This window comes from Ptychodera flava, chromosome 21 (assembly GCF_041260155.1).
Source record: "Ptychodera flava strain L36383 chromosome 21, AS_Pfla_20210202, whole genome shotgun sequence".
In the NCBI taxonomy this organism is placed as follows: Eukaryota; Metazoa; Hemichordata; class Enteropneusta; family Ptychoderidae; genus Ptychodera; species Ptychodera flava.
In genome coordinates, this window is record NC_091948.1 from 28,128,002 (window position 1) to 28,150,611 (window position 22,610).

The following is a 22,610-nucleotide window of genomic DNA, read 5'->3' on the forward strand; positions in this document are numbered from 1 at the left end:
GTATGCATGACTATCAAATTAGATAGGACAATTGAATGCACCCAAAAACTGGTGATCATAACACCATAAACTGAGTGGATTTGCTTAATTCTTGAAAGAAATTGATACAGGCCACTCATACCGGGCAACGTTGTGATATTTTTGTAGACATGACAGGTCAAAGGCCAAAGATTCCATCCAGTAACAAAATGAGAATATTAGTTTGTGATAAATAACATAAATTTATTCTGAAAGATAAAAAGTACAGAGTACAGAGTGATAGTAAGATTTGCATGCATTCTGCAGTAAATCCTATCAACTAAATAGAATGACTTTTTAGCATACCCATGATTTGAAGGTGAGAATTCACAGACAGGAGAAACTGAACTTGTTTATGCAGATTTTCAGAAAACTGAAAGAAACTGTTGTGATAATCTTAATGCATTATTTTTCAAAAATATTTGATAGAAATACTCTTTTTCTACCCAAGGAAACAAAAGAGTGAAGTAATCACCAAACTGTTTTTTATGATAACTGTATTTTTCTCTGTTGAAATCGTAACTGGGTGTACATTCAACCTAGGAATTGAAAGATCTGAAATGTTGTGATCAAAAGTCTAAAATATTGCAATCACATCTTTGGCTACTGATATTAGTATATTGAAATTAAATGCTGCTTTTAATTATATAAAGTTGGAATGATGACAATTGCAGGAAACAACTGTCATGACAAAATATCAAGTAAAGTCACAATTTTGGGTAAACAGGTATTTCATTTGAGAGACCAATAATACAACTGTTTTTCACACAAACTCAGTTGCAATTAAATGATGAACACTTTACCCTCTTGTTGATGCGATACATTTTACATGTCAATCATTCAACAATGATGTCATTGTTATGGAAGATTCAAAGCTCTGGAACAATGCGAGTTACCAACATGATATCGCAGAGATGGCCAAAGTATCCCTTGAGAGCAAAGTACAAAAAATAGCTATATATGCTGTGTTTTTGATCAAAACTCTGATTATGCAGTAGGGAAGTATACACACTTGAATGTTGCAGTCCACCCTGGGATGTTACACTACATGACAGTCCCTCCATCATATGAAGGGACTGTCCCTCCATCACCACTACGAGACAGTCCCTCCATCATATAGAGGGACTGTCCCTCCATCACCACTACATGACAGTCCCTCCATCACACTACATGACAGTCCCTCCATCATATGGAGGGACTGTCCCTCCATCACCACTACGAGACAGTCCCTCCATCATATGGAGGGACTGTAAATACATCCATTGTAGAGTCTCATTGAAGTATTTGATGCACTCATTATACTGTAACTACCGGAATTGCCATTCTTATTGAATCATTACCACAACCTAGGGTTTGTCTGCTGGTTTATTAACTGTTATCTCCAGTTATTATCTTGACCAATCATGACTTATAGTCGATGACAGACAGCAGACCTTGGTGCAATAATGGAGTTCACATTGGTTTCAAAACAATCACAGTTACAATATAGAGTTAAGTCTGTGATTTCAATTAGCACAGATGCATCTGTTGGTTGTCTGTCCTTATGACCATGGGAACGAAGACTAAGTTCTTCAGTAAGATGTCACTGTATTGCTCGTATTTCAAAAGTCACCTCACCCCAAATCCAACACAAATGTTGATATTGGGATTTTCGTAACAAGTCTTGCTCATCTACTTAGACAGAACTTTCATGGCTTTCTCCTATGGCCACAACATTCATTTTGATGAATTCTGAACTGTCCTTTATGGTTGATCCAGATGAAGTCATGTAAATCTTTTCATTTTTACCAACATCCATGTCAACAGAACTTCCCAGCGAACTTCCCTTCTTCCGATATATTACCGTTCCAGTCTCTTCCTGGCTTTGAATCTTGTTTCGTATGCTGAAAGGCAACAAAATTGAGTAAATTCAACAATAGAAGACCACTACCAATAATATATACAAAAGAATGCTTTGACATACATTTTATCACATTCCACATTCTAGTGGACTATCACTTGATCATAATACGCTGTCACATCAAACACAGGAATTTAAATCAAATGTTTGTGCAAATTTTGAAAGATCATAAATCAGTTTATCAAGATTTTCTTAGAAAACTTATGAGTGGAAGCATAGCTATAGGAATAAGCATACAAACTAAATTTCTTTACAAAGGGGTGCCTACTACTATTTTGCATATTATTTGACAATCAAGTCTGCTACCATATATGGAAGTGATGGAAATTTTGCTTGGACACTTGTATATTATGCTCATATCTCTTCCAGTGACACAAAGAAGGAATTTTCCAAATATTACTTATGCAGTGTGTTTGCTAAGGTTTAGGTGGATAGATAAATGGTCTTGGAAGCTAAGTACCATTTCAGATGTTCTCTGATATACTTGCATTGGTGTAACACAGGGAACACTAGCCAGTAACATGACTGGGAACCCTGGTAATATTTATCTTGCTACTGCCCTTTACAAAAAACATTGCTTTGAGTTCAGTCATCATCTCAGTTTCTGATCTTGCTTTCTGGTAGGCTATGTGTGATCTTCTCTGCTCAGATCCTGATGTACTTCAAATATTGTATAAATTCAGAAACAATTTGTAATGAAACTAAAATGCTTACCAATTCAAGATTTCATTCAAGAATCCCATATATCGCATATATTCTGCTTCTCCAAATGGCTGATGAGAAAACATACCACATAGAAATGTCATACAATGGAATGACTTGTTGATCACAGGGCTATAGTACACTGTTCACAAAGTATATTACCACTAATGTCTTCACTGTTGATGCATTTTGCCAATGACAATTAGCCACATCATGGAGGTAGTACCTACTACCTCCATGGCCACATAATCTGCAGATACAACAATTCTAGCACTGCAACTCACGTCTGTTTTTGAGAAATACAAAACCAGGAGAGGTTCTTGTCATAACTTCTGAATGCAATTTCAAATATGAGAATTTGAGATTGATGCACAACTTTTGGTCATCTACCAAAACTTCAGACCAATCCTTCTGAGTGTTTGAAACTTTAAAGGGCAACATGTACATGTATTCAATTCCAAAACATAAAGTTCTGTCACAATTACCAGTGAGTATGAATACAAGTACTTCCATGACAGTTGCTCTTTGAGGTTGTCATAAAACAAGTACATAATTTTTTTTTATAGAAAAGCAATAAAGCATTTCGATTTGGTTCTTTCCAGATGATTTTTTTTATTTTATGCTTCAATGTTACAATTTTGAAAGATAGAAAAAAACATATGTTTTGGTGCACAAATATCAGCAGAAAAATATTCCTGTAGCAGAAACAGCTAATCCTAAAATCTCTTTTAGCAATGCTGTATCCCTGTCAGTTATTTTTGTATCATGAAATCTATGTGTTTCAACTATCTGCTAACTCTTTTATTGATAAAGAATTACCAGTACCAAATATTCATTTTCAGCATGTTATTTTTGATGTGTGTTCAGCTGTAAAAACTTGTTTAAATATTCAATTTAATATTTAGTAATAACACAAGGGAATTTCATAAATGAACACTCTTTGGAAACACTCCAAGAATTTAGAGATTTTTGTTAAAAGTTGATTATTGGTTTAAAATAAGTTGAAAACAATAATAAGAAATTTTATTTACGTATGTTAACATGCATGACAAGATAACATGCTGTTACGAGAAAATTGACTGTTCTAATATCATCCATCTTGACAATTTTGATGGAAATTGAACAGTATTATGATTTAAGTAGAAAGATGAAGTGAATGAAGTCTCACCTTTGATACACGTCGTGGATCCTTAAATGCAAGAAGGCAATTTAAAAGAAAAGACAGAGCAGACGTGTAATTATAAAGCTATGAAGATAGTCACTTGCAGAGTCGTAAATGCATTATTTGACATGCTAGAAATACAGATATGAAGTGTTTTCTATTACAGCTGCATAGCCTTGAACATGTGGTTTTTCATCAACAATTTCATAAGAAACACTGCCTGGCTAGTAGATCTTGACAGAGGAAAAGAAAATTAACGTCACAATGCCAAGTATTTGTAGTGAGGAATTATCTCAGGAGGCAAGATAGCTTGTTGGAGAAAATCCTACTCAAGTTTTTGATAGGTCTGCATCATAGCATACTAATAAACTTTTGACAACAAAATATTTTATAAGTATTAGGCCAGTCAAAATCTACCATCAATGCTTGGCATGTTCACAGCACTGTTAACAAGCATAGCAGAAACTGGCAATTTTGTTTTTTTACTTCTACATAATACATTACGATGATTTATCATTCCACTGCATGGAATGTGAACATTACTGCATACAGGCATGAATAATGGAAAATGAGATCAGTTTGGAACAAAGATAAGACAGGTCATATTTCGATAATGATGAAAATATAAGTATTTTTGACTGATCTGACAGTTGCTGGTAACTTTGCTTTGAAAAGAGTGTTAGCAATGAATCACTCAGATCTGAAGGAATGATGATACTATAATGGGAGAAACAACATGAAAATTAAATACGGAATTCTACCAGTGAGGGAAAATCAGTCAGGATTAAGATGGTTTTGTTACATTATGCCAAACTTTGTACAGGTCAAAACACTGAGAAGTCTATTTCAACTAGTGACATAAATTCCTGATTATATAAAACCTTTGTAATATTTACACCAACTGATAGCATCATTTTAGTCCTGGACAAACTTTACGAGCCATGAGACTGGCATAAACAAATGATCTTCCAGTAATTTGCAAAAATATTACTGCTGATTTTATTAAAGTGTAAAGTAAAAATAAGAGAGTTTATTGAATAAAACTGATGCAAAATCCAGAAAACAACAGAGGTTATATGACGGAACTCTACACATGAAAGAGAGATGACTGTAAACGTTGCTTCATAGCATGTGAAAAGCAGTCTTCTTTGTTACAGAGATTTTTGGTTTGAGAATGATGACAAAACTCACAACGACAGTGACAATGGTGCTGTGAATAGACTAGTCTTGCGGAGCAGCCCTTTAACCCTTTCACCACCATGGTTTGTCCCAAATCCATTGTTTTCCATGGTAAAGTTGGACCTGTATACAGGGAACTGGGGGTGAAAGCGTTAAGGTAGAATGTGCCTCGGGGACAGATATATGATTCTCAAAATATTTCAATACATTTTGGTCTACCATTTGTTGGAGCTCATTTTGAAACATCGAATTAATAAAGTTTTCACTGGCAGGGATGGTGGCCATTTTGAATTACAAGCATCAAGAAACATTGGGTGATGTGTTTCTCAATTTTCAAATTTTGCATGGTTACACCTGATTTTATTCTTGATTTTGAAAAAGTGCCGTAGTTTCCTAAAGGAATGTTTGGGCAAAAGTTGGAGTCTTTAAATTTCAAGGCATGTACCACCTTAAAAGGTTATTATTTGTATAATTTGGCTATTTTCAAGATGATGCATTCCTCTGATCTTACCTTGAAACCATGTCTTGCATGTTCATAGCTGTCAGCAAAGGCTCTGACTAAAGATAACTTTGCAGCTTTCAACGGAGCAATGGGACCTTCTCTCAGATCTAAAAGATGTTCTCTGACACTGTATCCAGGCTGTCTACAAAGCTGTGGATCCAACTCTCTCAACTGTTCATCTGCTTATGACAGACAATTATCATTTCCCATTATTTAAAAAACAGAGGTTTGTTTCAAAGATGAGCAATATTGATACCAAACACTCTCATAGCACACCAAGATTCATGTATTTCTTATAAAAAGCTGCACAGCATGTTAATATTACTAACACACACACAGATGTGACCACTTACTGTACGGAAACTACAAATTCTCTCCATACCTTTCAGAAAACTTTCTAAAGAATAGTTTTACATAATTTTTCATTCAAATATTCTAAAATATCATATTTGACATGTTGCTTTCATCTTCATGAAGAGAATGGTAATTTCAAGTAAGTTGGATAAGAAAATCACTTAAAGACATTAACTTGAAAAATATTTTTTTCAAAACAAAATATACGGATAGCGGACAGCCACACAATATTAACTCAATAAATTTCAAAGCATATAAAAAAGAATCGTGTTTTAAGAAATGATATCCAAAAACTGACAATTTGCAAGACAGACCTCAACTAAGGCAAACACTCATGAATGAGAAAGCTTCATTTGATCTTCACAGATACCAATATAAAAAGAACAAAACTCAACAAGAATGAGTTACAGTAGTAAAACTTGCCATATCGATGATGAAAGGAAACCACGTCAACCACAGTGGAGTTGTAAATGAAAGGGAGCATCTTGCAACTGTGAATTAGTCTGAATGTAAAGTCATCAATGTAACACTTACCTAACAGAGTCATTGCATCGACCGCCTTCATTCTGTAGATGTATGTTATTTGTTCTGGGAAGAGAATTGAAAGTTGAGAATTGAATGCACAGTTCTGCATGTTCAGTTTCAAATTGTATTTCAACATTATCATTTTGAAATAAAATCTTCAAGAGAATTAGAACCCCATAATGAGCTAATATCAGTCTAGCATGCTTATGTCAAACAACTTTTCAAGTCAATTTCAGCTGCAGAAAAACTTATGAAAATCTTCAAATTAACATTTGTTTGACAGATGACTACGATTGTTAAATCAAACAATATTTTACCAGAGGGTTACATCCATTCTTTTCTACCCATGCATTGTCAACTTGGAAGTGCTTAAAACTGTAAGAAGATATATCATATTATATTTATTTAGAATTTTTTTCTTATCAGTGGATGGATAGTGACTTTGCAAATGATCTGTTGGTTTCACCTGTGGCTAGTGACACATCTTGCAAAAAGTTAAAATCTGTATTTTGTATATAAAGTATTAACCCTCATCATGCCGGGCAGTATGTGCCAAGTCAGTGAAAAAATAATACGGAGCCAAATCTGTATGAACTTTCACCTACTTGGCATGGTATATGTTATAGTAGATTTAGTCATTAAAAATCATGTTTACAGTATCTAAGTTTTCAGAGGCCTTCTAATGTTCAACTCTTTGTTAAAATGCAACACATGTGACAAATTATGCCTCACTGGCGTTAACCAACTTGACCTGTGTTGACAGGATAAGAATTAAAATAGCAAGATACACAGCTCCATCACATGCATGTAAAAAACATTAACCCTTTTTTGCCAAGTCGGTGAAAATCCGCTTGAAATTCGGTGTAGCCAGAATCTAAGCACTGGTGACCGTTATTCTCCCACCCGGTGGAAATCGGGCCCTTTTTGGGTACCCCCTTTCCTGCCAAGTCGACGGCACTACGTTTTGCTATCCCCTGTGCGTTTAGGGTCATCCAAGGAGAGGTTTTCTGACAAGTAACGCCTTTTCCCCTCGAAATGGGTTCGCAGGGAGTCGATAGACAGAGAAAGGTGCAGAAACCTGTCGGCCAGTCCCCCACACCCGAGGGGGGCTGGGTTTTTTTTACCGCTTTTTAGCGGACTTGGCAGGATAGCATGGTGACGTTTTCTGGCGGAGTTGGACGTACTTGGCTGCCTAGCACTATAGAGATTGCTGCCGAACTTGACCAACTCGGCAATGCTAATCTAGAAGGCTACCTCTTGCAAACGACTTGGCAGATATGCCGATGGTGCGAGACGAAAGTCACTTATTCAGTTGTGCCTGACTGAAAATGAGAACGTATTTTTGACGGGACGGCTCGACTTGTTCCTCCGATGGAACGGATGTAAACGACTCGGAAATACCATTACAAACTGGTGTCCGATGTACTAAGCTGGGCTTCAGCTCTGCAAGTTCAAGCCAGGCAACGTCCTTCACCGCCTTGGCCGTGCCATTCAATGGACGTAGCTTTGGATTTTTTATTTATTCCATCGTCCGAAGTATTGGCTCTGGTTTGCAGGCAAACGTATCCTCTTGCCGACGCATTAGTAACTACGTACGCTGTTTGCGTACAGAGAATTCATAAGGTCAATAAGGTCAATGTGTAGTCTGCTACGGGATACCGCCTGCATTTAGCAGGGACTGCTTTTGTTATGCAAACCAGCTAGCAGTACAATATGGCTGCCAGGCATGTGGACACGTCGATGGCTAGAACAATGGAAGCATATTGCGTTGCACCCGTGCATCGCAAAAGTGAACTGAAGACTTGGGTGTAGTGACTGGTTATCACTGGTTAGCTGCAGCCCAAGCCTTGTCGGTACAAACCCGTACCTGACTGAGGACCACTCGATTAAGTCAGTAATGAACGGTAACACTCGTAAACCAACTCCCAACTGAGCTGGCTAAACTATGCGTGGAGCTGTGCTTCAATGGCTCAGCCATGTCGTTAATACAACGGCAAAAACGTAGTTTTTGTGCTACACTGCCAAGTCGTTGCAGGTACGTATTCAATTGACCCTACCCTGGGGAAACAGGACAGGTTTGCCGGTGCTGCTGCACCCCTAGCACGACCCTCAGGGTCTCTGACTAACAGACGAGTGAGGTGATGTTTGTGCCTAGCGGACGTGCGTAATACTGAAGGAGTTTATTTCCGAAAAAATAAACATGAAACGGCAATAAAATGACGCACTCCCAGGGGCAAACAAAGCCGGTGACCTCAATTTTTTTCTGCAGCAACCCTTGAGCTCCTTCCCCTGTCTACGGGCATGTAGAAATTATCGAAGTCTAACACGTATAAGTACGGCTAAAACTACCCTGAAAATGGGCGATTTCTGCCAAAATGCCTAGCAGGATAACATGCAGGAGAGCCAATCTTTTGCAGGCACATATTATGGGGCGGTTTTCTACTGACTTGGGAGAATAACGGACAAGGGCGCTCGGCAGGAAAAGGGTTAAGCGATTGTCAGTTGAACATGTTTTTGACCTACCTCCAGTTGGATTCTCTCCTTGTAGAAATCTGTATCTGTAATCATTAGCTTCAAGAAGTTTTGGTTCATGTTTGATTTCATTCACTCGGTTAATCCGTCTTTCAATCTCTTCTTTCAAATACTTGGGTGCATTGTGACCAATTGATGCGTGTGGGCCTCGTCTTGATTTCAAAGCAAATCTCATTATTTGACGCTTGGCAAATATGAACAGAATTAAAAATCCCTGAACGAAAATACAAAGGTAAAAATAGGGATGCAATGACACAAGGCTTGTTTGACATGTTTACATTCAAGACATGCACATTTTTTGTTGTATGAGTACCGAAAAATCACTCACCGACAAACAACACAGAAGGATATTTAATTGAAGGGTAATAGTTTTGTTCATTAATTTAGAAAAACGTGTCCAGCAATTGTGTGATTGATGATCACACAACTCCTTAATTTTCCTTACAATGAAACTCAGTAACGAATCGGTGAGCACAAATTGCTTAGAGCTAGGCAAAGTAAGCGCTTGATGTATCTCAATAATTCCATGTGTATGACAGCTAAAACTTCTTTGCACTCATATCACACCAAAATGTTGCAGGAGTATAAGAGAGGCAGACGCTGCACTATTGCAGTTGACAGTAAGCGTCCACAGCCATACCAGGGACAAATGGCAGAGACACAAGACTTAATCTGAGAGTTGAAGTCTGAATCAGTGGTCAGAGGTCATTAGTGATCCAATTTACAAACTCAGTTGAACAGAATTGGTTTATGCTATATATAGCAATGACCGTTCGCAGAGTGAGCCGAGTTCCTGTGGAGGGAGCTACCTTCGCGAACAGACCGATTGCCCGGCATTGCATCATTTACGTCGAATCTGAATCTGTACCCCTCTCTAGTATAAACGGAACTTTGCTGCAGTTCCGTAGGCCACAACTTTCCCCAGCGATTTTTGGAGATAGAGAACGGTAGAAAAATTCAGTAGGAAAGAAAAATGCGTCACCATGTAGAGTATAAAGAGCCAGCCTGTAATTGTCCGGGAAGTTTATTGATACGGTCTGAGATGACACTGACAGTGTCAGGGGTTCCCCATCACCCCAAATCGCAAAGTGGGAGTGATCCTATTCTGCGTACACATGATACACCTGTCACTGACCTGCGAACCTTGCACAAATAAGAAAGTTTGTGTCACGTTCATGTAGACGGTGAGATCACAATGGTCAGATCGATTATGCGAAATTTCAGACAACTACCATACATTGTCTAGGCTGGAGAGAGAGAGATGTATTTCAAAATTGAATAGTGTCATGGATATGCCATGAGCATGCAGAGTGTTATACCCTAACTTCTGTAAAAATGGTCTGATGAAATTCATGTAAAATATTGGCAATGCTCAATAATGTATCTCAATAATTCCATGTGTATGACAGCTAAAACTTCTTTGCACTCATATCACACCAAAATGTTGCAGGAGTATAAGAGAGGCAGACGCTGCACTATTGCAGTTGAAAGTAAGCGTCCATAGCCATACCACGGACAAATGGCAGAGACACAAGACTTAATCTGAGAGTTGAAGTCTGAATCAGTGGTCAGAGGTCATTAGTGATCCAATTTACAAACTCAGTTGAACAGAATTGGTTTATACTACGAACAGCCAACATTTTAAAATCTAGCATAGGTTGTGTGTATGCTATATCCTTATACGGTAAATTAAATGTTAATCATACCACTCCTCCGAAACCGATGATGAGAATGATATTGACAAGCGTCAGAGGTTGAGCCGCAGCCATCTCGTCACCTGGGTATCATCACTGTCTTCACTAGGCAATGTCGGGCTGGGTACCGGGTATATGTCAGCACAACTTGTAAGCATCTGACGCTCGTTAAGACAGCGCCATCAGTATTTTGTGTCCTCGTTTACAATTTGTATGAATAGATGGAAATAGTATTGCAGGAATAAGCCAATAAAACCAAACAACAAGTTAAAAATAATTATAATTTAATAGTTACTTATAGAATACGACAATTTATGCTTTTAAAGTTTAATAAGACGCAGTATTTTATATGCACAAAGTAAGAATTGTTGTACGTGGATACCTGTGTCACCGGGAGGTCAAAGGTTGTATGCGTAAAATCAGCACTTCACATTTCCGTACATCGACAGTTCAATTCTCCGAACAATGAACACGGTTTCGAACTTTTCAAGCTGTGAAGAAGATGATGTATTATCGGATCTTGGTGCGTTGCCAGTAGAAGAATCTGAGAGGAGACCAACATGTGACAGATGCACGTAAGGAATATTAAACTTGTCCATGAACGTGATGTTGTCGACAAGGGCGACTACTGCCTCCTGGAAATGACTGAAGATGTCGAGCCTAGTACCAGAATTTCAACCACGGGTTGTCGGTTGAGGTTTCTCTACTGTCTATGATTGAGACTAGTGTTATATTGGACCATGGGGATGGAGGTAGCGCACAGTACAAAGTGTACCACAGACACTCGGCTCACTCTTTGGCCCTGTGATCGCTATATATAGCAATGACCGTTCGCAGAGTGAGCCGAGTTCCTGTGGAGGGAGCTACCTTCGCGAACAGACCGATTGCCCGGCATTGCATCATTTACGTCGAATCGGAATCTGTACCCCTCTCTAGTATAAACGGAACTTTGCTGCAGTTCCGTAGGCCACAACTTTCCCCATCGATTTTGGGAGATAGAGAACGGTAGAAAAAATTCAGTAGGAAAGAAAAATGCGTCACCATGTAGTATAAAGAGCCAGCCAGTAAACTACTAATTGTCCGGGAAGTTTATTGATACGGTCTGAGATGAGAAGACACTGTCAGTGTCAGGGGTTCCCCATCACCCCAAATCGCAAAGTGGGAGTGATCCTATTCTGCGTACACATGATACACCTGTCACTGACCTGCGAACCTTGCACAAATAAGAAAGTTTGTGTCACGTTCATGTAGACTGTGAGATCACAATGGTCAGATCGATTATGCGAAATTTCAGACAACTACTATAAATTGTCTGATGCTGGAGAGAGAGATGTATTTCAAAATTGAATAGTGTCATGGATATGCCATGAGCATGCAGAGTGTTATACCCTAACTTCTGTGAAAGTGGTCTGATGAAATTCATGTAAAATATTGGCAATGCTACGAAGGAGCCCCAAGCACACAAGTTCAGCCAAAAGCTTTATTTGATGATCACCTTAACTTTTGAATGAAAACCCAAGTAGTGTTTCCTTTGGAAACGAAATATAAAATGAATTGTTTTTTAGTTTTGTGAAAGAGGTAACCAACTTAAACCAAGTTTAATTAGCCTTTCACGGCTGACTTCCAGGTAACACAGTCTGTATCTGAATTACCCCTGTATACAACATTGGTTTAAGCCTGACAGGGTAAATTCTTGGAATATACTGACTGTAAAGTGATCATGATGATGCTGTTAATTTGAAGAGCAAAAAGCACCACTGATTCTAGTTACTGGAATTCTTGCTCTGTGCAAGAACCTGCAACAGAGTGTGGCATGTTCATTTGTTTGTTTCACTCTACAAGCTCATATTGATCATCTGATGTCATCATTCTATTTATATTTTATATATTGAGTTAGATTGCGTGAAGACTGTTTTGCTTTTACCATCACATATGATATAGTGATACCTCCATTCATATCAGAGAAAGGCCCCGTCCAAATGTGTATGGAGCATGACACTTTCTCTATTTGTTTTCCTTCATCAGTCGACCAACATCCGTGTGTCTTTGTCCATACTTACCAAGTGAAAGAGCTCAGGTTTCAACCAATTTGTACATAATTCAGCATCCACATGAAGAAGTGAGGGTGCTTAGGACAGTGCCAATACTGGACATCAGCTTACCTCAAGATAAAGTACATGTCATCAGAGGAAGGAGATTTAACAGGTTTGTGTCACATTTACAGTGGTATTTTTCTGTTCGTCTCCTTTCTTAGACAGCAATACAATAAGAGGAGAACAATTGCCAATATAGCAGCTTTGCGTTATTTTGCAGAAAAAGTTACAAATTACAATTTTATGCTTTCTTCCTTGAAATTTTTTCATTTAGAACTGCAGTCCTCTGTAGTTTGTGCTTCAGTCCTTGTTGACATAGTATGCAGTATACATGGTATTAAAACCTTTGATTTCTTTTAACAATGTCTTTAATCTATTAAGTTTCTTTCCAGTGAAAGCTTGTAAATAACTCACACAAGCAGCGTGAGAATTGGTAGAATATCCCTTGGTAACATAGCAACATGTTAAAGTATGACATCATCAAATACACACACAATAGTTAAGTTGCAGACCATTGATTTCATCGATGACCAGTCAAATTCAGGTATAACCATAGGGAATTGCAACAAAGTCAGTCCCCAGGGGTAGGGGTGTCTTGTCTAAGGACAGGGTTCTTCCTGCTATGGTTTATTTTATTTTAATATGTTTTACTATGATATATATATTGCCAATAAAGAGTTATATTACCAACCTTTCTTTGCAGCTTTGGTGTCTTTGTCTTATGTTAGCGCTGGTTTTGTAGCGATTTCTTTTTTCGTATTTACGTCCTTTGACAATCTTTAGCGAAGTTTCGTCACTGTGTTGCGTCTATTATCTTACCAGTTTGATTGCGTAATTCGCTAAGGCAAGCAAGGGTAGTAATTTAGTCTACCGGTATTATCTGAGGAGTTTGAGTGCCTAATTTGCCAAAGTAAACGAGGTAAATTACTAATCTATGGACGCAGTCACCAGATTATCAAAGGATTAACTTTGACAGGGTCAACAACGTACGCACCAGCAAGGTATAACTGAAGATATACCTTGCTGGTGCGTTCGTTGTTGACTTTGTCAAAGTTAATCCGGTGATAATCTCATGAGAGCGTCCACAGATTAGTAATTTACCCTTGGTTACTTTGGCTAATTAGGCACTCAAACTCATCAGATAATAGACGCAGCATGTTGATAAAACGTATACGCAAGATTGTCAAGGGCAGTGCTAAGCTAAGACCGAAACACCAAAGGCTGGTAGAATATATCTTTATTAGCGATACAAAGAAACACCTACCCACCCTTGGGGACGGACATGTAGACAACCCCCTGTGTTAGAACCAGGTGTTCAAGTCAAATTCAGGTAGAACCAGGTGTTCAAGATCAGTATTCAAATCTTAAATAAATCTTTTTATCTCTTTGCAGACATGCCTTACTTGACAAGATTACATCATATCCAAATACACTGCTCTTATTTCCTGGTCCTGGAGCTGTTGATTTGCAATCGATACCACTTGACAGCTACCCGTCATACAACCTGATATTAATAGATGGTACATGGCCCCAGGCAAGGGGCATTTATTCCAATAATCGCTTCCTACACAGACCTAAGCAGGTAAGTCAATTGAATGACCTCAATACATACTAAAGGCAATACAAGTATTGGATGTGGATGTGGATGTGGGTAGCTGTATGTACTATAGACATTACTGAATTTCACCAATTGAATACCTCAATACATACCCAGGCAAGGGGCATTTATTCCAATAATCGCTTCCTACACAGACCTAAGCAGGTAAGTCAATTGAATGACCTCAATCACTATACATACTAAACATAAATGAGGTAATTTGATGAGATTGTACTTGTGTCCTCACCCCATCCCCGTTCTGAACTTGTGTCCTCTCCCCATCCCTGTTCTTAACTTGTATCCTCGCCCCATCCCTGTTCTGAACTTCATCATCATATGTAAACACGACTTGAATCTATGGTTTAGCGTGTGCCAAAGTGATCTATGATTTCCTGCTTGATCTTGCCAAAGTAGAGAGAAGTAGAGAGTGTGAGTCCAATATATCATGAAAAATTTATCAGTTTGCTATGATTTGTTTGTTGAGTGAATTTTTAGAGGCTTGTACTTGTGAATATCATCATGATTCATAAATCATTTAGAGGTTATAAACGGCAAGCGAGGGTATTTGGTTGCGGATATAAGACCTCTGGGGTGAAAATTAGCATATTTGGCGGGAAATAATCACCGAGCGAAGCGAGGTGATTATTTCACCCAAATATGCTAATTTTCACCCCAGAGGTCTTATTATCGCAACCAAATCTCCGAGCGCACCGTTTATAACCTCATTATAATATGCTAAAGTTAAAAACAAGTGGGCAATTTCGTTATTTAGGGCCGAAGTTGGAACGAGAGTTCAGGAGCGCCCAGCCTCATACAAACTCTAAAAAAGAACGTTTCAGAACGCGCGCGCGTGCACAGTTGAATTCATAAAATACGGTTACGCAACGCATCGATATCGCGATTAGACATCGAACTTGAATAATTTTACTTAAAAAAATGCTCAAAAAACTTTAAAAACTCATGTTGTTGTTACATAGCCTCCTCTCCTTACAGAAACTCTTCATTTGTTTGTTCGTCAAGCTGCACTAGACTAAAATTTAACAATAAAAATCAATCTGAAGCCATAGACTTGTTCGACATTATGGCGCGTCGAGCTCTCAAGTTGGCGTTCGAAATTTGCGCGAGCTCAAAAATGTTACGCGGCGCGCAGGTCTTCTTGTTGAGAATATAAACCCCGGCTCCAGCCAATCAGATTGCCGGATTCCAGCTAAGCATATTATAATTATACAATAACGTCCAGGATGTCACAATACTGTCATGTGGATGAACTCAGAAATGTTTCAGTGAATTAGCTGTTCCCAAATCAAACCAAACCAAGCTCTCTTCTGATCTGTAATGTTCATGATTTACTGTATCTTGGTTTCAACAGGTGAAATTGTCTTTAAATGTGGTCAGCGAGTATGTGATCAGAACACAGCCAACAGATGCTGCTTTGTCAACCCTTGAAGCAGCTGCTTTTGCACTCTCTGTTCTTGAAAACAAACCAGAATTAATTGAGGTAAGGGCCACTTCCTTGTCATATTTTTCTCTGTAATCCTTTTTCCCTCATACAAGGATGTAACATAGCTGTGCTCCACTTACGCAGTTTAACCCTTTTCCTGCCAAGTTCGTATTTCATCACCAGGTCAAGATGGTTAAAATTAATGAAACACAACATATTCCATATGGTGTATTTTAACATCATACTGTATATTTGAAAGCTGTTCAAAACATCAATACTGTAAATTTGAATTTTTTGGAATAAAGATGCTATAACAGACCAAGACAAGTGGGTGAAAATACATCATGTTTTGGCTCAATACCGCTTTTAACTGACTTGGCTGATGGGGAAGTGATACTGTCTGGCAGGAAAAGGGTTAAACACCCCTCCAAGAAATCTAAAATGGTGTGAGTGAGTCACTGGAAGTGGCTGGCTGTATGTATTATGGAGACATTACTGAATTTCACCAACTTGGCAGGATAATGGTCACTCAATGACACCTGTGCTCCCTTAAAAATCAGTGCATTTCCAAGGATTTGGCAGGAAAAGGGAACATAGTTGTTGCGGTGTACATGTAGATTGATGTGTTTGTCAGTTTGTTATTTACACAAGGAGATGGATAGTATTGACTTAATTTATTTCACTTGGGAAGACTTACATGTTCAACTGCAATTTATTCAAACCTGGTATTAAAGCTTACTCAACCTTTTGACCTTGACTCATTATCACATAGTCTGTACTTGAAAGAAAATATTATTGTCCTTTTCAGTGAAAATATCTCATCATCCAATTTGATTAAAATGCATTCTGTACTTGCAATTCATTCATGTATCATGCGATGTCAATGTATCTTGTATGTGACCATATTTTGCATATAAAGTGATCAACTCGTAAAGAAAGATTTACTGCCTCAACTGATATATTGTTCCTTTTTTTCATGTGATTTGAATGTCTTTCAATACACAAGAAAAATAACATTTTTTAGCACTCGGATCGGGTAAGCATTTTATTCTGACAGATTATTTGTGTTGTTATATGTTGTGATAATTTAAAGATAAAGCTAACAATAGTGGATGTATAATGTAGTCCATATACTATGTATCCTGTTGTCCATCAGATCCTCACCAAACCACTGAGGGCGCTATGTGACTTCCAACTGGAGCATGGTGCTGTACCCCACCAAAGCAAGGAATACTTGAAAAAGAATGGTTTATGTAAGAAGAAAATTCCTTCAAATCAAAGGAAAAATGAAGATGATAGTTGATGATAGCTTATATGCAAAATTCCTGAGGATTTCTTCAAAGTAACATTTTGTAATACCAACTGATCAGTTGACCTCTGGTCGATCAGACTTATTCAACAAATTGAAATTTTGGCTGTACCACCATTGAATACCAGTACTCTATGAAGATACATAGCAATGGTTGTTTGACATGGTTAGCTGATGACACTGACAAGGTTATGCTGTTGTCAACTAAACATGACATTTGCACTTCGGCAAAAGTCATACCTGCAGAAACAGACAAGCACATTTACTTGAATGTGTTTAACAGATACAGATTACCAGCATATTCCAAAAAGTGCATTCATCAGTAATATCATTTATCCATATGTACTTGATCTTGACAAAGTGTATCTACAGGCGATGATATTCACATAGTACTCAGTGAACCGCTCCATGGCAAGAATGTTCAGTTGTACGGAACAAAACCTTAAGACGTACTTGAACTCAGAAGAAAATTTTAAACCATGAAAATGAGAATCAGTCTCATGTATTTTAACAAAGTTCTGAATTTACCATTTATTTCATATCAAACTGTTGCTTTAGTGTATGGTGATGAAGAATACATTTCTAAAACAGCTTTGCTAGTCTGCCATCATTTTACTCCAGCTTCATTTATTAAGATCTGAGAAGTCAGATATACCAAAAAATCCCTGAAAGACAAGTCTTATAAATGCTCAGCTAGCGTTAGTATTGAATTGTTTCATATACAACGATGATTAATTTTGTGATTCCATGCATCATTCTTGCTTCCTTGAACAGCTTTTGTCTTGTGCTAGGGGGCAAACTACAGGATAGTGAAATGCATTGCTGCAGCAAGAACTTGAGATAGTGATCTCTTTAATATTTATAAACGCATATGATTGCTTTCATGGCAGAAAAGTTGTTTGTTCATGAAACTAGCTAAACTAATTCATGATTGCATCTGTTGAGGCTGTGTAATTAAACTTTACTTTGCTTCTTTAATCATATATAGTTTACCTGTAGAAATCTGCCATGTTGAAGATGTGGTTGACTGCCTGCTTAGGCTTTATGACTATGACTCAGGTGACAAAATCATATTTAAGGTTCCAAGAATTACAATGCGTAGTTGTAGCATTTACCCAGTCATCATATCATCAATGGTCTGATTTTTTGGAAATTTTATATAAAATTTTCAAAAAGGGACCCAACAGATATTTGGGACTCAAAAGATGTTTATGATTTTGTATCATTTTTGATAGAAAAATCTGGCGACACTGTATTTGCATGGTTATATTTCTGTAATGTGATGTTATTTCAAGGAACGTGAATGAATATGTTGAAATATCACTGCATTGTGCAATACTGATGAAATCAGAGTTTTCCACTAAATTCAGTAATCTATGTTGATGGTCTTTGCAATTTTGTTGTAATCAGATGTGTAATATAACTTGTTACAATACCTTTTCCATTATGGAATTGATATATTTTTGATGAGATTGTTGACTGAGTTGATACATATTAACACAATGTTCAACATTTGAATCATATTGAAGATAGATTGATCTCCACTGTATTAAACTAATTTTTGTGTTTTTGCAGAAAATGATTTGTATTACAGCACTGTTGTAAATGTTCAGAACTGAAAATTCTCTGCAACAACAACAAATCTTCATATGATATGTATGTTTATAGTGTTCAAGGGTTAAGGCGAACAGGATGTGATACTTGGACTGGATCTCCAATGTTCCATTTTTTTTTACATTTCAAACTGAAATTCCTATGTAACTTTTGTCTACACAGCCAGTATTTGTTAAGTTTGCAAGAAATTTCAACTGACTGTCTGTTGTTGCATCTTTGTAACCCTGTGCTTCGAAACAAGTCAAATGTAACTTTTTTGTTGCAACGCATCAATGCAAGTGTACAGAGCTGATTGGTTTTCCAACTTTCATAATGACTGTAATTATGCCTACAGTGTTTGCGCCACAGCAAAAGAAGTTCAAATTCTTGTCTTTGTGTTGAAGTCATCTGAAATATTTAGTGTTTTTTGCCAAATTTTAAAATAACGTCTTTATTTTACTAGAAAAGATCAAAATTTATCAGCTGAATCAGAACTTCCAAAAGTCAAAACCATGGAGGCACTAGCAAGACCTGATCCCTCCTTGCCCAAACTGAATGATTTCTTTAACTGCTCAGAAATGGTTAAAAGAAAATTTTGTACATATAGCTCTTTTGTGAAAGTGGGGCATTATATGTAGCATATCCAAAACTTAGAAATCTAAGTATAGATGATTTGAAATTTACAATCTGTATCCAAATGCTGAGGGTTTGACTTAGGTCCAAATTGTCTTCTAATCCACAGGACGAACATAACTCTATTCAAAATAGTCCGTTGGAAATTTGTTTAGTTCTGAGGAAAGTGACATGTTATGTGTTCAAAAATGTGATTTTTCTGCTCTGAAATGGTCTTGCTCTAGTGCAGTATGTAAAGCAAATATTCATAACTTGAATCCAGCCTCTGTTCAGTAGAATATCACTCAACCAATTGAATATGAGCATGAGCTTACAGATTGGAGAGCTTTTCTGAGAGAATATCAAGACAACTGTTTCGACTAGAAATATGAATGTTTGGTCCGTGAAAAAGAGAGAGGTGTAATTTAAATATTTTGCGTCAAAATTGACTGTCTCTGATATGGTAAATTCTGTAATGTATTCTACTGACTATAGGTAACTAAGTACTGATTTTTTTTGTCTTAGTTTGTTTGCCTTTCAAGTTCAATTAACCCCTTAAAATCTTTTTTAACCCTTATTATGCCCAGTGCATATTTCACTATTAGGTCAAGTTGATTGAAATCAGTGAGGCATATCTGTTCCATATGTTGCATTTTAACAAAAAATTTGATATTTAGGGCGTCTGAAAATATAGACACTGTAAAACACAATTTTTATTGACCAAACCTGCTGTAACACAATAAGCCCAAAGCAGGTGAAAATATCGGCAGATTTGGCTCAATGCTGCTTTTTACCAGCTTGATTAAAAAATTCATCCACATTGTCAATCAACTTTCCCTTGACGTGACAGTATTGATACAGAAATGATTCAGGTCCTTTTTTGTCATGTTCAAGTTTTACCAAGTCCTGCTGTCAGAACTAGGAAGTGAACACCAATTTTTATCTCTTGTCTGTTTCTCCAGTCTGTTGAGAAGTGTACAATTGAAAAAATTTATATATTTTGCTATTAAACATGTTTGCATCAGAGTGTAGTTGTGCCAAGTCTCAACACAGTATTCACCTGTTTGTTGATAATGGATGACAACACCATCAGTATCACCATCAGTGGTATGTAAATTCAACCATTTTAACGTCATTTTAAATTTCTCGCCATTTTCAAAACCCAATCATATTACAGAGAAAATAAAGGTTACAACAGCAAAATGTTCACCTTTCTGTATTGTGCATTCAAGTTAATGGCACCATGCTTGTTTCTGGTATGATCACGATGTGTATGTGCAGGAAATACTGTGCTTTTTGTACTTTTCAGTCAAGTGCCATTTTATGAGTGCTGCACCCATTTATTATTCATCCTGTTAAAACATGTAGGCATGGTTCAAATCAGCAAGCAGTGACAGTTCTATACATGTCCTTCAGTTAGCACATTTACACTAACCAACTTTGGTTTGAAAATAAAATCATGAATAATGCATAAAATTCGCAGCTATTGGGTCTTTAATATACCATTGTAAACCATTGTAAGTTATCATTAACAGTCTTTGTGTGAATTTCAAAGTAAGTTGAACAGCACCTCTTGACAATTCCAGATGGATGTTTTCTTTTTTCACTCTATTTGCCTTTTGTACAAATGTCATTGCATTACATAAGTGCATAAAAGATAGTCTACTACGTGGTTTGTAGCAGCCATGTTTTGTTGTTTTGTCATGAAGAGAACATATCTATATTTTTATTGAAAGCCATCACTTCAATGCAAAATGTTGTGAAGATGTATTATAATATGAAGTTTCAGCTATTTATTTTCATTTGTGGTTCATAGAAAGTAAAGTATGATATCTGTGCTTTTGATGGCAACACAATATATAGTTTTCAGTGAGTCAGCCATTGAGAGTACTGCCAAACTAGATGCTGAGTATTAAATGAAGGTATACCACATGAAGAAGCTATTGGATTTTGTCAAGTGAATTTTAGAGGAATTTCAGCTTTCAGTGCAGTTATGATATAAATAAATATTTTATTGAAATACAGCGTACTGAAAACATAGTGAACTTCTATATACATTAATTGTAGGATTTGTGAACACACTTCATCAATTTGTCAAAAATTAACACCAGTCTTGACTAAACAAACTTGCCAACAACACCAGTACGTAGCAATCTGACACGTTCTGTATGTCAAGAACCAGAAAATTGCATGTTATTTGACAGATGGACTGATTGTCTATGTGATGAACCTGTGTGCATATAGATTGTACGAATATTGCCAATATCAGAATGTAATAGTGCATCTGCATTTGTATACACCCAGGACTTGGCCCATCATGTTGTGCATTGTAGAATCAAACAGTATTATGATTAACCTCTGAAACACTATGTATTGAACTTTGCTGACAGTAACATTTATGCGTCAGTGAACTGTAGACAGTGGAGCTGAAGATAAACCACTGATTTTACATTATGTGCTGATGCAAAGGAATTTCCAGCAATTCCAATATTTACTTTAATAATGCTAGAAAATGGAAATTATTGGCTACATCAAATGATTTTGCTGGTACGTGAGTGCGGAATAAATGTATACATGTATGTCTATATTTATATTGCACTGTGAAATTTAGAATTATATCATACCACTATATTGATGGCACAAATGCAGCGATCTGATTGGCAGAGATGGGAAAAGAACTGTGGTGTATTCACATATATCATGGCTGGTACGCGCGCGAGCTCTCGGGTGGAGTAAAATCCTTTTTTTGACTTTCCAGGCTATAATTTCAATATACTGTTCTGATATTATAGCAATAAATCACACCCAGCGACGGTATACCACTCTATTTTGACCAGTTCACTTTATATATGCACTCGCTATCGGTCGTGCATATATGTCATGAACTGGTCAAAATCTCATGGTATACTGTCGCTTGGTGTGCTTTATTGCTTAAATATAACTTGCTGAATGGCAAACACTGCACCAGTTTTAATTTCTATTTTTAAAACAATGTCATTAACATTTTTATTAGTGAATGTATATTTTGTTCAAATCTTTAATAAAACATTAAAATCTTCAGAATAATGATAGATTCATTCTACGTTAAAATCTCTCATAATGACATTTTGACGATCAGTTGAAGTAAAAACAGGAAGACTGGCCGCAGGTTAGAGCTCGTTGGACTGCGCCCTCAAGAGACTACTCTGCTCTTTTCATAGAAAACCCAGTCTCTGATAGACCTTGCCAAGTCCAGGCACTCGAATCTTTTAAATATCCTCCATTCCGCGTGTGTTTGATATGCCCACTTGCAGCGCTTCAATTTGACAATTATGATGTAATTCACAAAGAAACATTCGGCAACTTGTTATCGACTTCGAGACAAGCCCGAGGTCATAGGCTGAAATTTGATAGGTGC

The 22,610-nt window shown here is 37.2% G+C and overlaps 2 protein-coding genes across 3 annotated transcripts; one reads left to right on the plus strand and one right to left on the minus strand.

Annotated features, from left to right (window-relative positions):
- Positions 1 to 201: 201 nt before the first annotated feature.
- LOC139121927 (protein C1orf43 homolog) lies at positions 202 to 10,985 on the minus strand. Of its 2 annotated transcripts, XM_070687253.1 has the most exons (7): positions 10,581 to 10,985; positions 8,866 to 9,088; positions 6,352 to 6,405; positions 5,473 to 5,642; positions 3,789 to 3,809; positions 2,633 to 2,691; positions 202 to 1,901 (listed from the first exon to the last, which is right to left on the minus strand). In XM_070687253.1, exons 1-7 carry the CDS (start codon positions 10,641 to 10,643, stop codon positions 1,694 to 1,696), a joined length of 798 nt encoding a protein of 265 aa, XP_070543354.1. In that variant the 5' UTR covers positions 10,644 to 10,985; the 3' UTR covers positions 202 to 1,693. The 2 variants fall into 2 exon arrangements, with proteins under 2 accessions (XP_070543354.1, XP_070543355.1); XM_070687254.1 differs by lacking the exon at positions 3,789 to 3,809 and having other exon boundaries at positions 10,581 to 10,757.
- Positions 10,979 to 22,279, plus strand: LOC139121928 (tRNA-uridine aminocarboxypropyltransferase 2-like). The gene is made up of 5 exons (XM_070687255.1): positions 10,979 to 11,143; positions 12,594 to 12,773; positions 14,054 to 14,243; positions 15,628 to 15,756; positions 16,856 to 22,279. The coding sequence occupies exons 1-5, from the start codon at positions 11,034 to 11,036 to the stop codon at positions 17,000 to 17,002; spliced, it is 756 nt and encodes a 251-aa protein (XP_070543356.1). The 5' UTR covers positions 10,979 to 11,033; the 3' UTR covers positions 17,003 to 22,279.
- Positions 22,280 to 22,610: the final 331 nt, after the last annotated feature.